The sequence below is a fragment of the Colletotrichum scovillei genome (assembly GCF_011075155.1).
Source record: "Colletotrichum scovillei strain TJNH1 chromosome Unknown Contig00002, whole genome shotgun sequence".
NCBI lineage: Eukaryota > Fungi > Ascomycota > Sordariomycetes > Glomerellales > Glomerellaceae > Colletotrichum > Colletotrichum scovillei.
Genome location: NW_023336260.1, coordinates 2,510,170 through 2,526,206, shown reverse-complemented (window position 1 = coordinate 2,526,206; position 16,037 = coordinate 2,510,170). Strand labels below are relative to the sequence as shown.

The 16,037-nt window shown below is 54.9% G+C and overlaps 5 protein-coding genes across 5 annotated transcripts; 2 read left to right on the top strand and 3 right to left on the bottom strand.

The window, feature by feature from the left end:
• Positions 1 to 186: 186 nt before the first annotated feature.
• HER10_EVM0002093 (transcription elongation factor S-II) lies at positions 187 to 3,895 on the bottom strand. The gene is made up of 3 exons (XM_035471819.1): positions 3,423 to 3,895; positions 2,558 to 3,310; positions 187 to 2,504 (listed from the first exon to the last, which is right to left on the bottom strand). The coding sequence occupies exons 1-3, from the start codon at positions 3,567 to 3,569 to the stop codon at positions 2,496 to 2,498; spliced, it is 909 nt and encodes a 302-aa protein (XP_035336948.1). The 5' UTR covers positions 3,570 to 3,895; the 3' UTR covers positions 187 to 2,495.
• On the top strand, positions 452 to 1,843 carry HER10_EVM0013292 (pyridoxal-phosphate dependent enzyme; the record flags this gene model as incomplete). Its single annotated transcript, XM_035482655.1, has 2 exons — positions 452 to 1,138; positions 1,217 to 1,843. The coding sequence occupies 2 exons, from the start codon at positions 452 to 454 to the stop codon at positions 1,841 to 1,843; spliced, it is 1,314 nt and encodes a 437-aa protein (XP_035337860.1).
• A 153-nt stretch (positions 3,896 to 4,048) lies between the features above and the next one.
• Positions 4,049 to 6,483, top strand: HER10_EVM0003119 (uncharacterized protein). The gene has a single exon (XM_035472805.1). It carries the CDS (start codon positions 4,504 to 4,506, stop codon positions 6,271 to 6,273), a length of 1,770 nt encoding a protein of 589 aa, XP_035337026.1. The 5' UTR covers positions 4,049 to 4,503; the 3' UTR covers positions 6,274 to 6,483.
• A 180-nt stretch (positions 6,484 to 6,663) lies between these two features.
• On the bottom strand, positions 6,664 to 10,107 carry HER10_EVM0006929 (uncharacterized protein). The gene is made up of 5 exons (XM_035476500.1): positions 9,496 to 10,107; positions 9,293 to 9,317; positions 8,957 to 9,035; positions 7,226 to 8,900; positions 6,664 to 7,173 (listed from the first exon to the last, which is right to left on the bottom strand). The coding sequence occupies exons 1-5, from the start codon at positions 9,497 to 9,499 to the stop codon at positions 7,133 to 7,135; spliced, it is 1,824 nt and encodes a 607-aa protein (XP_035337321.1). The 5' UTR covers positions 9,500 to 10,107; the 3' UTR covers positions 6,664 to 7,132.
• Positions 10,108 to 14,751: 4,644 nt separating this feature from the next.
• HER10_EVM0012199 (glycosyl hydrolase family 45) lies at positions 14,752 to 15,765 on the bottom strand (the record flags this gene model as incomplete). Its single annotated transcript, XM_035481599.1, has 2 exons — positions 14,752 to 15,000; positions 15,310 to 15,765. 2 exons carry the CDS (start codon positions 15,763 to 15,765, stop codon positions 14,752 to 14,754), a joined length of 705 nt encoding a protein of 234 aa, XP_035337772.1.
• Positions 15,766 to 16,037: the final 272 nt, after the last annotated feature.

Sequence of the window (16,037 nt, the reverse complement as noted above, 5' to 3'; positions counted from 1 at the left end):
CAACAAAATGGTTGCAAATCGCGGATCTTCGGTTTGGCAGAGAGGTTCGAACATGGCCCGAGCTCCCTTCTACCACGGGGCAGCTGTTAATCCGCCATAGCGCACATGCCCGTTCCTGTTCACCTCCACCACCGTGGTCCCCTGCCAAGGGATGCCCCGACGGGAGTTTCAACGCCTGAGGAACCTGGAGGCACAGCGCGGTGGACGGTCACAGAGGCACCGTTGAGGCTGAAAGGCAGGGGTCTAGAAGAGCTAAAATGACATCACCTGCAGTTTAGCGGGCAAATCCCCTGTAGAATAAGATGGTTGAAATTCATGCGCCGAGCACCTGTCAGTGTTTTTGTTTTCCGATACCGCAACCACGTCTCGTCAAGAGATACACGACGACAACAACAAGAGCTCGCGGGAAGAGTAACGCGGACGATGGAGCACGACACATGACACAGACAACATGTCTCTGAGTAACCATCCCAAAGCCTATGGCTCGGCCGCCCTAGCGCTCGCCTTCACGGCCGGCATTCTCGTCACCCTAGGCTTCAAAGACTTTTATCCGGACCTCGAACGCCGGTACCAGCGCCGTCGCAACCGCCGCGCGCGCAACAACACATCCACCGCGGACCCCTCGCGGCGTAGCAGCCTCTTCTGGGGCCCGCCCGTGCAACTCGAAGACCACGAGACTGCATCCGAAGCCGATGAAGCGGCGGCTGCCGCTCTTCTCACCACCCTCGGCGGTTCCGCCTGGAACCCGCCGCTGATCGCGGACGGCGTGGCGGGCGCCATCGGCAACACGCCCCTCATCAAGATCCGCTCCCTCAGCGAGGCCACGGGGCGCGTCATCCTCGCAAAAGCAGAGTTCCTGAACGCGGCCGGCAACACGCCCAAGGACCGTGTTGCGCTGTCCATGATCGAGGGCGCCGAGGCCGCGGGCCAGCTCGTCCCCGGCCGCGGCGACACCATCTACGAGGGCACCGTCGGCAGCACGGGCATCTCCCTGGCGACGCTCGCGCGCGCGAGGGGCTACCGCGCGCACATTTGCATGCCCAACGACATGGCCATGGAAAAGGTTGACCTGCTCCGTCACCTGGGCGCCACCGTCGAGCGCGTGGACCCGGCGCCGATCGCGTCGCCGGAGCACTTTGTCAACCTCGCCCGCCGTCGCGCGCTGGAGCACGCCGCCAAGGCCGGCGACGGCAGTGTCGGCTACTTTGCGGACCAGTTCGAGAACCCGGCCAACTTTGCGGCGCACCTGCACACCACCGGTCCGGAGATCGTGTACCAGACCGGCGGGAAGCTGGACGCCTTTGTCGCCGGCGCGGGGACGGGCGGTACCATCGCGGGCGTGGCCAAGTACCTAAAGGAGGAGGCCAACGTGCCGGGCCTGCAGGTCGTGCTGGCGGACCCCCAGGGCAGCGGGTTGTACAACAAGATCCGGCACGGCGTCATGTACTCGAGCACCGAGAAGGAGGGCACGCGGCGGCGGACGCAGGTCGACACCATCGTAGAGGGCATCGGCATCAACCGCGTCACGGAGAACTTTGAGGCCGGCAGGGAGCTCATCGACGACGCGATCAAGGTCACGGACGAGCAGGCGTGCCGCATGGCGAGGTGGCTGGTGGAGAACGACGGCATTTTCGCCGGCAGCAGCAGCGCGGTCAACTGCGTTGCGGCGGTCGTGGCGGCCTCGAGGCTTCCTGAGGGCAGCCAGGTCGTCACTATCCTGTGCGACTCTGGCACGAGACATCTCAGCAAGTTTTGGAAGCATGTGGCGGCGATGGGCCTGGAGGAGGACGATCACTCAGCTGATCTATTCTCAGTGCTCAAGATCGACCCGGCGAAGAAGTAATGATACACACCACTAATAGATCAACTCCCTCTCCATACTGCTTTGCTATTCCCTGCCCGGGTTCCCAATGGCTGCAGGTCTTTCACCCTGTGTACGAGATGAACACTCAGTTGTCGCAATGTCCACTGCAGAAAAGTCTTCTTCTGAATCCCCCCATATATCCCTCAGCAGTGGCGACAAGGGTATATTGTATTGGAAAGCACATAATGTGGCGCCATGATGTCATCAGATAGAGAGCACTTCAAGTGAATGTGGTAAGGATCAGGGGCGATGTAATAAGGTAGTGAGCCAATGCCAGTTAGGCACTTTGCAAGATGTCGATTGCTCCCAAGCCTCAACCTAATACAGGCCACATGGCTATGGAGTAATCAAGCCCCCCATCTAAAGTGTAATTCGCTCTCTGTGAAACCGATCATCGATAGCCACACATGCATCTGATGCCCGAAGCTTTTTATGTTCAAGGGCAGAGCAAAATGAATCAATAAAGGAGAAAATACGGAGGACCATTCCTCTTCCCCAACTCCATACCAACCAAGCCCGCACTCCCGAGTGCCAAATGCAGGACCATAATCCCGTGCTTCAATAACGGGGTATAAGTGAAAATCACGCCGTCAGTTGAAAAAATCGAAACCTCCTCTCCAGAATCGTACGCTCAAGAGAACTGCAACTTAGTTAGCATAGTTGGCAAAGAGAATCAAACAATGGCCAACAAACCTTCCAGCGGTTACCGCATACGGTACACTCGCAGAATGTCGTCATCGGTTCATCAGCACTGCGAGTCTGCGCCTGACTGTAGCTGACTTTCTTCTGGCCACACTTGCCGCACTTGAGAGCATCGCTGATACTCTTCTCGGCCATGGGAACCTGAGCCTTCTTCATGTTCTCCTGCTGCAGAGCATCCTCCTTCTTCCTCTGCTCTTCCGACTTGAGCTCCTCGTGGGTCATGACCACGAACCGAGCAGGAGTGATCTTGCCTTCCATAACATTGACGCCAAGCTGGCGGTTGCTCTTGACCTTAAGGTTGCTGAACAGGGAGCGCAGCTTCTCGCGATAGTCCTTGGTGACGCCCTTGAAATGGCTGTGGGCAGCCAACTCAACCTCGATGGCCTTATGGAGAACATCGTTGACGGAAGCGGTGGATCGGTATGCGAGGCCATTGTAGAGGAGTTCGATGCAGGAATCGCGAACAGCATCATTAGTGCGCTTCACGTCGGCGCCATCGGCCTTAGCGCGGCGAGTCTCGGTGTTGCCCTTGAAGGGTTGGCTCAGCGCAGATGACGAAGACGGTTTCGGGGCCGGGGCCTGGGTCGGCGACGGAGCAGCCGGAGACGATCCCTTCTTGATCTTGCCCTGCTTCTCGGCTTCGACCAGCTTCTTCCACTTGTGGACGAGCTCTGTAGCGGCGCGAGCAATTTCCTTGTTCGAGTTCTGGCGAAGCTTGCCGACGAAGACACCTGCTCTGCTAGACTGGTCGAGTGCAGACGAGGTCAGTTAGGTTCCGCCGTAATAGCAAACAAGGTGAGCAGGAACATATGCCAAGACCACGCATGTCGATGGAACAGTGCGATCCGCGACGTACCCGAAGCATCTCTTCCGTGGGGGCAGCCTCCTTCTTGAGTCGTTCAAGGAGAGCAAGAGCGGTCGCAGGAGGCTCGTTGGCCTGTACGACCTTATTGAGCTGCTTGATGCAGGACTCAAGCTCGCGTTGATCCATGCCAGTCGACATCGTGGGCGATTTGTGCGCAAGTGAATTGCGATGAGCGATTTTCCGGTGCGCGCGACGCGATTCTCGATTTGTAGATGTTAAGGAGTTGTACGGGCGTTGAAAGAAAGCGAGGCTAGGTAGAGGTAATGGCCATTTTCCTCAAGTGGGTGGTGGAATCGCGCCGGAGCCAAGTGGGGCAAAGCCTTAGTATCCACCTTACTGTCGTGTGTGCAGCCCGGTCCCGTCCCTTCCACCCGTCATACTTGTAAGGTACCTTCCCCCGGATCAGCGGTATTATGTTTCACCGGGATCCGTTCTGGCACGAGAGGCGTGGGGTGTTACCGTGCTGCACCCCTTCCCGCACGTCTTATCGTTGGACGTCCATGTGACGACAAGGGGAAGCGAAGCTTATCAAATGTCGAGTCACGCTGCCACATGGTCCCTGCTGCTGCCATTTCAGCGGATTCAGCGGAGAAGCTACCCACCTGAAGCTGTCCCCCACGACAGCTGCTGCGCATGCAAGGGGCAGATGCTGGAGCCTATGACGCCAGATGTTGATATGCTTGGGACGTCTGTAAACCTTCTCTAAACATCAACAAGCCTTGATCGTCCTTTGTCTCTGCCTATTCTTGGCCAACAACCGTTGCACCCGTTTCTGTTACTAGCTCCCGTCGAATGACTCACTAGTACGGACATAATATCCGGAATCATCAACATTGTGCCTTATATCAAGGCAGCTACGACCTCCCGACCCTGGCGGTCAACTTCGCCACTCTACGCGCTCGGCGCGTCGCGAGATCATCTATACTCCAAAATCCAATAGTAAATAATTGACTTGCCCATGGACGGAACATCATCTCTTGACACGACACAGTACTCTTGCCTGTCTGGTTGAGACTCGGAAAACGACCCTCTCAGCCACAGCCTCGAGGCTTCACCAATATTATTAGGCACGATGCCTGCACAACGTCAACAAGACCTACCCGTCGAGAGTTCTTGGCGCTTGGTGGAAGGCGGCGAAAACGACAGCTTCGACACGTCCATTCTCAACGATCTGGAGGAGGATGATAGCTTCCTGACGGAGCCGTCGCAAATGCCGTCACAGTCATTCAGCATCGGCGGTTCTCAAGAGTCGCACCACAGCGTTCAAGATTTCATGAACAAAGCGGACGATGAGCGAGTCATCCTTCGCTCGCCATTTCAGCCCACCGTACGACGAGACCCAAACCGCTCTCCCGAACCGGAGTTTATCATGCCATCCATGCGCTTCAGTTCTACTTCGGGGACGGGAACCAGCCCCCAACACAGTAGCGGTCACTCCTCGCGGACCGTTCGCCCCAGCGACGTCTCTTATCAGCAGCAGGACGTGCGGCGTCGTGCGATACGCCAAGCCAGCAATGGAAGTCCTACATCTGCCAGACGTGGCGACCCCAGAAGAGTGAGGGGTTACTACGATGAACCGGCTGAGCCCAAGACCGTTGCGGAGCGCCTGTCAGAGTCTCTTCCAAGTGCAGCCTTCAACATCCTAGCATGGATATTCAACGTCATTGGCATGGCCCTTGGCTATATCCAAAAGCCGCTGGCGCTATGTCTGGCAGTCTGGCTCTTCTTTGGCGCCTCCATAATGCTTCAAAATATGGTCACCAAGTCAATCACAACATCGCTCTCGCCGCTCTGCCGCATCCCGGGCGCGGCATACTTAGACCTCCCGTTTTGCCCCTCGTTCACTACTTCACCAGGCGGAGGCAAAGAGTCAGGGTCTGAGTCTGCCAACGTTGAGTTTGACGACCTCATGAACGTTCAGTCACAATTCGAGCAAGTCCTCGAACGCAGTGCCGATGGCGTATCCCTACCAATGGAGATGAAGCGTTCCGAGTCTTCGATACGCGATCTACGCACCATGGTTCGGTACTCGGAATTGCCACAGAGAGACGAGCTGGTGTACGAGTTCAACGAGTACATCGATACCGCCCGCTTGACGGCCTCTGACTTGCAAAAGTTCAACGTTCATGTGGGATCCGCCGTCGACTCCGTTATCTCGATCAATCGTTGGACATCTCGCTATCTCGATACCCTCTCTGCATCAGAGACGACAGAGGTAGGACTGGTTTCCCAGTGGTCCAGCTGGCTCTTCTACCCCTTTACTCCCACAGTGACACCCTTCTCCGAACGGACCCTTCTCGACAAATACATCGAGCACACCGCCCTCGTCTCTGACCGGATCTCCTCTCTCATAGTAGAAGCGCAAGGAGTTCTGCTTCTACTCACAAAGGCGGAGGAGAACCTGAACCAAATTTACGAAATCGTCACTCGCTCGTCGAATTCGGTAAAATCCCGTCGAGACGAGGTGCTCTGGACGTTGTGGACTCTTGTCGGTGCGAATAACAAACGCCTGCATAACCTCAACGCCCAGCTCTCCCTCCTGCGCCAGGTGGATAGGCAGCGCGTCACGGCTGTTGCGCAGATATCGGCTCTTATTGTGGACCTTGAAAAGATCCAGGCCGGGCTGGGTGACCTCCGCGACCGCGTTGCCGCTCCCGAACTCGTGCGTGATTCGGCCATAGCAATCCCGTTGACAGTCCACATTGAGACTATCGATCGTGGAGTCGAACGACTTGAGGATGCTCGTCAGCGGATCCGCGCCGCCGAAAACGACCGTATCCGCGAAGCGCTGGCCAGAGGAGGCACAAAGGAAGACGACAAGCTCATTGAGGGACGTTCATAATGAGAGAGGGCAGAGAATGTAGGAAGGAATACGGCAACACATGGAATTGCCAAGACATGACGAGTGGATGAAAGTTAAGATTTCGGGTGTTTATAATGCATAACTGAAAGTGCTTGAGACGATCAGTTGGCCCGGCTTGGCGAAACAAATGAGATGAAAGCTGGCATATACCATGATTCGGATGAAACGACAATAGCGAAAATACCACGTGTGGAGAAGTCTTATATTTTGTATGACAAACGGAATAGAAACGAGTCCGATTGGGGTACCTCTTGTTAGACTCAGTATATTTGGTGATTTTGTCCTGGCTTGACACGCGCAAAAGACTGGCCTGAACGGGATCTAGCCTTGAAGGGAAAATACAGTCAGGGTATATAATCCAACAAATTTATCTCTTAGACCGTGAAAGGTCTCAAGTTTTGATTTCATTGCCTGCTGTCTGGCCGACACAAGACTACCTAGTCTGAGCAGTGCACAGCTGCCATCACTGATTTCTACGTAACTTTTTCAATTCATACCCTCCTCCAAATCGCCGTTGATGCTTAACCGTGCCGATGGGGTATATCCAGTCCAAAAGCTTGGGCTCTTTACAGCAGCCCAAGAGTAACATTCCGTGCCAAAATGTAGCAATCCGAGGGCCAATCTGGGCCCACCGAGTCTATCGTCGTGATTGTGAAATGAAAGTCTCCTCACCCCTCCCTCAGAGGTAGGTACCAGGGAGTGTCGTAGATATGCATCGTGATGTTATTCCCTTGTGTGCCTCTCAAAAGTTCCAAAAGGCAGTCCTACTGCCTGATCCTAAACGCCATTACACCATGCAACTCCGAATTTGATGGCATGCTTCCAGTGCATGCAACTGTCATGAAAATCCTGGGAAAACCTTGACGACATAACGTTTCCCTGCAACCTAGGTCAGAACATGTGCTTCATGTCGCATGGAATTTGTACTTACACGCTGGATTGCGACCATCTGGGTCGTCAAAGGGCGTACCAGCAAGCGCTCTCATTCGCGCTCTTGCCAACTGAGACGGGCTCTTTCGTCCTTCAGGCCGTGGATGGTTCTGATGCGAGTCTGATCCAGGCATATGGAGCCGCAGTCCACCTGCTTTCCGGCGTTTATTCTGATGAACAGCGGCTTGTCTGGGCGGCTGGGGTTGCGGATGTGGCGGGTCTTGACCTTCGGATTGACTCGAGGGTTGGTCCGAATCTTCTTGCTCCTCTTGGGTCGGTTCGAGGGCACGTTGTGTAGTGGACAGGGGTGCAGCTTCGAGATCCACCGGCGTATCGACATTTGCTGACTCCTGCACTGTTTTCGGGGACTTGGAAGTCAGAACGGGCGTCATGGGCGTTTCTGTCGGGGATGATGCCGCTTTGTCCGTGCCGAATAGCCGCTTGCCCCAACGCTTGCTTTTCACCTCCCCCTCTTCGTCGTCTGACTCGTCAAATACTACCCGTTCCCTCAATCGTCGAATGGCCCTCTCACGGCGTACCATGCCATTGGTGATCTTGGGACAGTAGTTCGGTGGGAGCATATTCCTCTTACAGATTGGGCACAGTGAGCTGTTGAGACTTAGAAACTCGTCGATACACTCGGGGTGAAAGATGTGGCCACAAGGCAATTCGCGGATGACGGAGTCCCGGTCGACGTAATTCTCCAAGCAAATGTGGCACTGGGGCTGATAGTTCGTGGCAACGGTGCTTTTTGAGCTGTTGACGCTGGCTCTTCGGGCCCTCGATCTCGGGACGGCGGATTCTGATATTGTTCGCTGGTCAGTCCGCATGCTTCGCGGTGACCTCACGGACTTGGGTGGCCTTGTAGTAGAAGGTGTGCTGATCATTTCCGGCTGGAAACTGTAGGTGAAAAGTGGGAAGCCCTTGACGTGATCCACGGGTACGGTTACTCGTTTAATTCCCATCGCTTCCAGATCAACCTCGCCGCTCAGCACCCTTCTTCGTAGTGAAATTCTCCGTCTTCTTTGTACTAGGTGCATCGTGAGTGATAGACACGCGATGATGAATATCACAACGCCAACGACCGTAAGAATCCATGTCCACATAGCAGGGACACTGTCACGGTCCTTGATGGTTAGTTCTGTCCATATGCGGACGTAATCATTATCGTGGGGGTCGTAGATCTCCTGGATTTCCTCCCCATATGGGATCTCGGAGATGTTTCCAGAATACAAGCTGAGCTGCTTCATGAATTTGGTGCCCTCGGCGCCTGGCACGGCGAAAATCGGAAAACGGTTCTGGGTTCGCCATGCATCACCATCTTCAAGATCCCATATCGGGGAATCAGCGCCTTGTGGTTCGTTGGTCGAATTGTTGGGCCGGTAAAAGATGAAGGCGCGGATGGGGTCGAGGCGTGCAGATGCAAGATAAGCCTTGGTGCAGGTCGCGTTAAACCATGGCGCAATGGCAATTAGGTTATAGTTGGTAGGAGGAAGTTCTGCCTGTGTAGTGGCATTTCGGGGGATTATGTCGTACTGCTGCTCGAAACACGGGTTTGTGACGCTGAGATCGGGGACGTATAGCAGACCTCGGATGATGCCATCCTGCGTTTCGGTATTTGTCGTGCTCAGCGTGGTGAGGTTTGCTGTGATGGTGTCCTGGTAGGCTACCTTGCTCTGTGCACTTGGTTTAGATCAAGACTTGGAATAAGAATGATGGCGACGAGACATACCGACAGAGAGGTGATGTTCTTGATGAGAGTCGAGGGGACGGTGTTCGCGCCCGACCAAACAGGGTTACTGAACAGCAGACTGTGTAAAGGTCAGCTGGTGATTGAAGATACACAAGTGGTTGGGGAAATGCGGGTGGTGAGGCATTCGCGCCAAGGTCTGCCCACAGAGGAGCTGCGAGGCACAGTGACGCGGGCCAAGGCAGCAGCAACGTGATGCGACGAGATGATGAAGGAGCCAACGGGAAAGCAGCAGAGAAGCGTGCGCATCAATGAAGAATACGGTGACGATAGCATCGAAAGCAGCGGGCATCTGAAAGGAGTTTTGCTGAGACATACACGACATTTCGAATCTGTTCGAGAGCTGTGAGACGTCAGTGAGTTGTGCCAAGACCGGGGGATTTTGGCACCTCTTGGCCGCCGCGAAAAAGAGATAGAGAGCACGGCAGGCGTTCACCTGCTTACTATGGGCAAGATGACCAGAGGCATGATTTTCTATGTGTGTATTGTACAGAAAGTGAAAAGGGCATATAATGACTTACACATGCTTCCCTCACATGTTCAACGAACGGGTTGAGGGCATTGAAACCATCAACCTGGTGTGAATAAATCGTGGGTGGCTGCTCGGGAAGTGGAATGAACACCAGCTTTCAGGTGGGATAACCAACAAACGAGCGAGGCGGAAATGCCCGGGAAATCGGTGTCGTCGGAGATCTGGTTAAGAGATTCACGGCTGACTCGGTCTGAAGACGACGAACGGAAAGTAATAGTGCGTAGTGAGTCGATTCAAGGCGGAGGCTACAATGTGAATGCTCGAGGATAAGGTCGAGTCGCGATCCGAGGCGAAAGGGATGAGATTGGTGAAATGGCAAGCAGAAGGTGATCAAAAGGCGAGCTGAGAGAGAAGCGATTGAATGGGAAGTCAGCGAGCTGGGGCAGGCGCGATTTTCAATGCCAAGCGGGGTTCAGGTCAGGTCGTTCCCAGTGCGCTTGCTGCAGGTGCGCTCTGTATTCGTACACACTGATCAGGTCAAAGGGAAAGCAAGGTCAGGTCCAGGTCCAGGTCCAGGTTCGGGTTCCAGGTTGGGGGGTGAGAGAGTTGGGTGTGGGAATCGGGTGTGTACTGTGAAGAGTGTGTGTGTGGTGGTGGTGTTGGGGGAGTTTTGGGAGAGAGAGAGAGAGAGAAGGGTGGTGGCCGGGTGGCATGGTGGATGACTTTGAACGACCGGGCAGACAGACTGAGGACCAAATGGCTGGAGCATGGGGCAGGAGGTACGAAGTACTCCATACAAGAATGACGAGGACGGGAGAAGTATCCGTAGCCAAATTGGCGGTATCGGATCACCGGCAGAGTGCAGCGTCGGGCACCAAGAAGCAAGCCTCAAGGTACTTTGCACATACCTTACCTGGCCGGGCTTTGTATGTAAAGTACCTAGGGGCGAGGGAACTGATGCACAGCCTCCCTGCCCTGTCCTCGCACTTGCACTTGCACTTGTCCTCGTCCTCGTCCTCGTCCTCGTTGTCGCTACCTGCCTGTCCCAGAAAAGGAAGAGCAGGTACTCTCAATGTACCTTTCGTTGGCTATTAAACTGCTTCGTCTTCCATTGCCCGTGGCCACCGCACACCGTTAGTGAGCTACCTGCCCAGTCGTTACCGCTGGCGTTCCGGCTGGCGTCTATGGTGTACATCCTCCAATACGCGGGCTGTCTTCTGCTTTGTTACTTCTAACGAGGAATGGGCGTTACATGATGCACTTGACAACGACCTGTGAGAAGTGGATTCGAGTACCAATGGGTAACATGAACAGCAGATTGTGGACACCAGTCGACTGAAGAGCGTTCCAGGTTGAATACGGTGCAAGTGCGGTAACAGAGTCAAGACAGTTGGAGGACTCTCATGATGCGCGGATGGAATTGGACGCAAAGATGCAGCCAGTTGGTTCGCAAGTACGGCACCGTACGGATAGGCTGGCAGAGATGGTGGAGTGGATCGCGATGGGGACTGTTGAAAGTTCCCCCGGTAGCCAGTCAGGACTCAGGAGGTCGTCAACCACACCTCACAACTCACGCTTCAGAGCGAGCACAACTGTAGGGTACAACATCCCCAGTTGGACGAGGCAAGAGAAACACGGCGGACCACTCGGAAGTAAGGGAAACGGGAGAGAAGACATGTACCGGCGAGTACCTGCTGATGTACATCCACTACCTGCCTACCTCACACACACACACACCTTACCTAAGATATGGATGAAAGGCACTACCACAGTTCCAATTGCTGCTGTGTGCTCCTTCCCTTCTGACTAGGACTCTGACTTTTGTCTACGTCTCCAGATGGGACCCTAGAGTCCTTTCGTCTACCTTACCATCAGCAAAGCACCTGGATTCGAACATTCACAGATCGTTTCTGGCTTCCCGTTCCCGTGGCTGCTCACAGGAGCTGTTCACCTCAGCCGAACGACCCGCACAACATGGAATCAATCCCTTGCGCGTGAAGTGTATCGAGGCCCGGCATGCACCAACTCCAACTGCATCATCCCAGCGTATTCGAGGAGCCGAAGAACCGAGCTCTTATCACGACACAACCACCCAGTGACCACAAACTCCCACACAACTATTACGGGATGCCGGCGGGCAGATAAAACCAACAACAATTTCAACCACCAAAGCGGCTATTTTCTATACTATACCTACTGGGCCCCAAATGGCCCCAAAGACCCTGTACCTGCAGCCCTGCATTTGCTCGCGCGACTACACTAGCACTCGAAAGTCGACGTTGATACGCATACAGAAAGAAAATGGACAAACCACAGCCGTTTTCGATCTGCAAATCAATCATTTTGGTGCCGCTCTTGCCGTTGGTGTCGGTCACCGCATGCCACAAACAATCAAAGGAAAAAGTAAAACAGTCTCATTACATGTCCCCCGCCGTGCCGTCTTAGCCTGCACATCACACGCCCACGGATACACGGCATCCCCAGCCCAATCCCTCGCCCGACGCCCATCGGATCGCATGTCATCGTGGCTAAGCTTTTTCGTTGCCTCGATTCCCTCGAAAGCTTGTCTGATCTTCCAACGACCTACCCAGTTCCCCCGTGCCGGCTCCCGCTTCCCATCCTCGCCGCATCGGCTCAAATCACTACGGCACCCGCTTGCCTTCTACATTTTTCTCACTAGCTATGAAACCTCATAGGCTGACATGATGGGCCCGTTCCACATTGATAGCCCCAGGAGAATGGTCTTCCTAGTCTTTCTCATCCGGGGAACGATTCGTGGCCTCCTTCTGATCCCCTCCCGCTAAAATAGCAGACTACTACTGTCTACGTACCGCGTGTCTTAGCGTGGAAGAGAGAGAGATGGAAAATCAAGAGGGTCACCAACTGCTCTGGGCCTTGCCGCTGCCGCCTTCGGATACGGACGCCAGCATCTCTCCGTTCAGGCTGACCAACAGAGTTGTCGAGTCTTCTCTGGTCCATCGTCTGTAACAACAGTACCCGTGACACAATGCCCGATCTGATTACGACCAGTTCTCGACTGTCGAGCTTTTCCCCTTAGCTTCGTCGCATCGAAGTCTCTCACACCTCCCCCTTTTCCACTTGGGATTTTGAGTTTCTCCCACCACACGGGCCCGGTCTACAGTCATGGGCAAGTTGTGCCGACAGTTCCAGACGTTTTGCACCAGCCGATGTGCGTGACAGCTCGACCACGCCCGCCCGGTCGTTCTCGGCATTCAATCTCTCGGGTCTCCCGGTCTGACGGCACCTTTCGCGTGGCTCTCTACTATACGATCGACGGTCGTTATACATGTATAGCGCTTCACTCAATATCAACAATGCGCAATTCGCGTCTCGGGAAGTATTCTTCTCAGCGCCACGGGGTTAACAGGGTTTCTGGAGGGAAAAAACATGGGCGGCTTCGCATCATTATTGCTCCAAGGCACAGCATAAGATCGTACCATTTGGGCGCGTAGTACGACGCCAACCAAATTGGTGGTCTGCGGCTCAAATCGACGCCTTTGCCAAACAGCACCGCTGCAAGACGCTCGACTGCATATGGCCGCCAATAGCCTGGACGTGCACTCTCAGACCGCCCACTTGGCGCTCGACCATGGAAAGCGCACATTGCGTGGCCTGCGTGCTGCTATCCTCCACAAGGGCCAGTGCCTTTTTTCGCTGTACCAAATCGGGATGGATACTGGCCGGCACCAACATCAGCACTCGGGATCCTACGATGTCTCTCCCGCTGCAAGTCAATCAGCGGGAAAAGCTTCTAGCCACCGGACCCTTCCCTCTAGTCCCGATGACTCGACCTCCGCCCGTTCTTGGCATCCCGACTTCATACCTCTCCAGGTTTGCTATCCCTTCAGATGGCAACGAGCCTCTCACAGACACCATGTCTGCAATCAACTGGCTGATCAATTCGGAATCACCCAGCATACCATTCGGTTTTCTGGCTTTCCCGCTACTCGTCGCGATGCTACTCTGCAAACTTCCTCCGGCGTCCGGACTTAGGCACCTTGAAGCAAAGGTACTTGGAGAGTACCAGCGCTAGGTTCCCCTCACAAACGCGGGTGCCCAAGCAGACGTCATTGAAACATTGGCTGCTCCCTGGGTCAGATCCACCGGGGACAGGGGCTATCTCCCACACCTACGGTTGGCAATTTTACTGCTCTACCTACCCTTGCTGGTAGAGAACACATTTTCCGGCGAAACTGGTCTGGTCTCATCCGGAATGTTGCGTGCTTCACCAATCTGAATAATTAGTTCTTCAACAATCACCCTGACTCCTTCCATGCCAGCCGAAGATGCCGGACAGCCGCTCTTGGTTCCCCAGCGCCGCTCTCGGCAATCTGGAGGCTCCCGGCGGCGGCGGTCTGGCGCCGTTCTGTTGTCTCAACCGGCAAAAAAAGCCGATCGACCCTCTACGTCACGTACTAGCCCGTCGCGTGATTCGTCAAAGCATCTAGGCTGGCTGCGACACTGATACGCCCGAGAACAATGGCAACGCCAGAGGAATCTTTTGACGGGCTGCCACTGAACCCTACTTTTGACCGCGCGTCTTTTGCACAACGTTGGCGGATTCCACGATATGGCAGGTATTCGCCTTTTGAGGCTGTGTCAAGATTGCTGAGGATTCTTGGGCAAGATTTAGTTCTCAGGTGAACATCTTGGCTCTGGCTTGGCTTCTTATAATCCGCAATGCCATGGCCTCAAAAAAACCAGGAACGACGGTGTCTATTACCTGCCCAGCACACAGCCACGCAGCACAGCCAACCTGGATAGCGCTCATCTCAGGAGGCAACATAATGGCTAAAGAAAGTATGTCTCAATTGTGTTGCGAGATTCATACGTCTGTTTAGCTGCGCTACGAAAGATCAACGGCGGAAGGGGCCAATCTGCTCGCTTGTGTTCATGTGTCGCCACCACCAATATGAGACGGACGTCTTAGATGAGCTGATTTCAACCCTTTCGTGAACTCATTTGATGACTCTGTAAGCTCGCTACGAAGGCTCTCTCAGTCAAAATTGGCCCCAAACCCTGCGAGGCTGTTAGGTGAGAAGGCTTGCCAAGGTGTTCTAGCACAAGGTCGCTCAGGAACATTTCTTGGCCTTTGATGCCAGATGGCATATCTGACTTGCAGCTACGGACGTAAAGTGACTATACATGCTCCAGCCTCGACATACAATTCAGTGTGAGCTCCGAACCCGCGGAGCAGATCTGAGTCAACATCGACACTGGAACTTGAAGTCGGAACTCGAACATCCTCAGGCCCCGGGGAGCAGATCACGTCCCCCCCGGTCCATCACTGGCGCCTACAGCCGCTCTTGTTGGTAATCTCCGCCGGGCAAGTCACCTGACGGAAGGAGACGCTCGGGTTATCGGCACCCTTGAACCAGTCGAAGCGCCAGTAGCACCCGGCCTTGAGCTTCGCGGGAAAGCCGTCGCACTCGGCGCGGGAGCTGACGCCGCCGTACCGCTGGCCCCACCCGTTGGCCGGCGCTCCGTACTGATCCGTGCAGGCGTTGAATTGGCCCACGCCGCCGCCGGGGATCTGTTGATACAACCACGTCAGTGTACTCTGTTGTCTTTTTACGGCACTCTGTGCTTCGGGGACAGGCAGTTCTTTATCTCTGTGTCGTATCAAGGGACTCGTCCTCCACACGTTGTTTCCTTCCGGTAAGTTGATTTTCGTGATAGAAATAGTCACCAGGTGAGGGAGCGTCGACATCCTCTCGTCCCCTCTCGTATACGTTACCCAGCGGTTTTCCAACGTATCTTGTAACTCTCCGGGACGTCTGGGACGAAGGAATGATGTGAAAAGAAAAGCAGAGGAAACCAGAGAAAATAAAACAAAACTCACCGCAATGTCAAAATGATTCTGCCCCAAATCCCCCCCCGTATTCGTAGCCTGCACAACCATCCTCTTCCCCGCCACCGCGCCGCCCGTGAACGTCAGCTCGTAGCACGCGCAGCACCACTGCGCCTCCGTCCCGCCCGCGATCCGCACGGCCGCGAAGCCGTAGGCCAGGTCGTCCGAGACGGCCCAGGGCGACTGGGCGCTGCACATGTAGGCTCCGCCACCGGAGTCGCACCCGCTGCGCGTGGCGCCGCCGTCCGATAAGGGGTTGTCGTTGCGGTCGCAGGTCGTCACGGGCCCGGCGGCGAGGGAGGAGGCGGGGATCTTGCCGGGCCAGGCGCAGGAGGGTTTGCAGCAATCCCAGTAGCGGGTTGTTGTTCCTGTGCCTGTGGATTGGGCTTGTACTTGGTGGGAGAGGAGGATGGGGAGGAGGAGGGTTAGGGGGGATGTGAGGTGCATCTTTGGGGAGGTAAACTGAGGCTTGAGTTCCGATATTTGTGATTCGAGAGACTTGGATGGTTTCTTCGTGGTATGAGATTTGTGAGGAGCTACTCGAGGATGTGACCGTGAGTTTTATATACGGGGTGAACGTGATACTGGTGAAGAGACTCGAGGACAGAGGTGATGAGCTTGTGTATCATATATCGTACATCGTATAATTCAAAAGAGCCACGATCCTCTGGCTAATGACGGGGAAATAAGCAAGAACAACATATACGACACCAAAGAAG

Bases quoted from the DNA above. Each gene is read 5' to 3' on its own strand.
- HER10_EVM0003119 (XM_035472805.1), top strand. From the start codon at position 4,504: ATGCCTGCACAACGTCAACAAGACCTACCCGTCGAGAGTTCTTGGCGC.
- HER10_EVM0002093 (XM_035471819.1), bottom strand. From the start codon at position 3,569: ATGTCGACTGGCATGGATCAACGCGAGCTTGAGTCCTGCATCAAGCAG. The intron at 3,311-3,422 runs GTACGTCGCGGA...GCACTCGACCAG, and splicing joins CCACGGAAGAGATGCTTCGG to TCTAGCAGAGCAGGTGTCTT.
- HER10_EVM0006929 (XM_035476500.1), bottom strand. The intron at 9,036-9,292 runs GTATGTCTCAGC...ACCTTTACACAG, and splicing joins GAACAGATTCGAAATGTCGT to TCTGCTGTTCAGTAACCCTG. The intron at 8,901-8,956 runs GTATGTCTCGTC...CCAAGTGCACAG, and splicing joins AGAACATCACCTCTCTGTCG to AGCAAGGTAGCCTACCAGGA.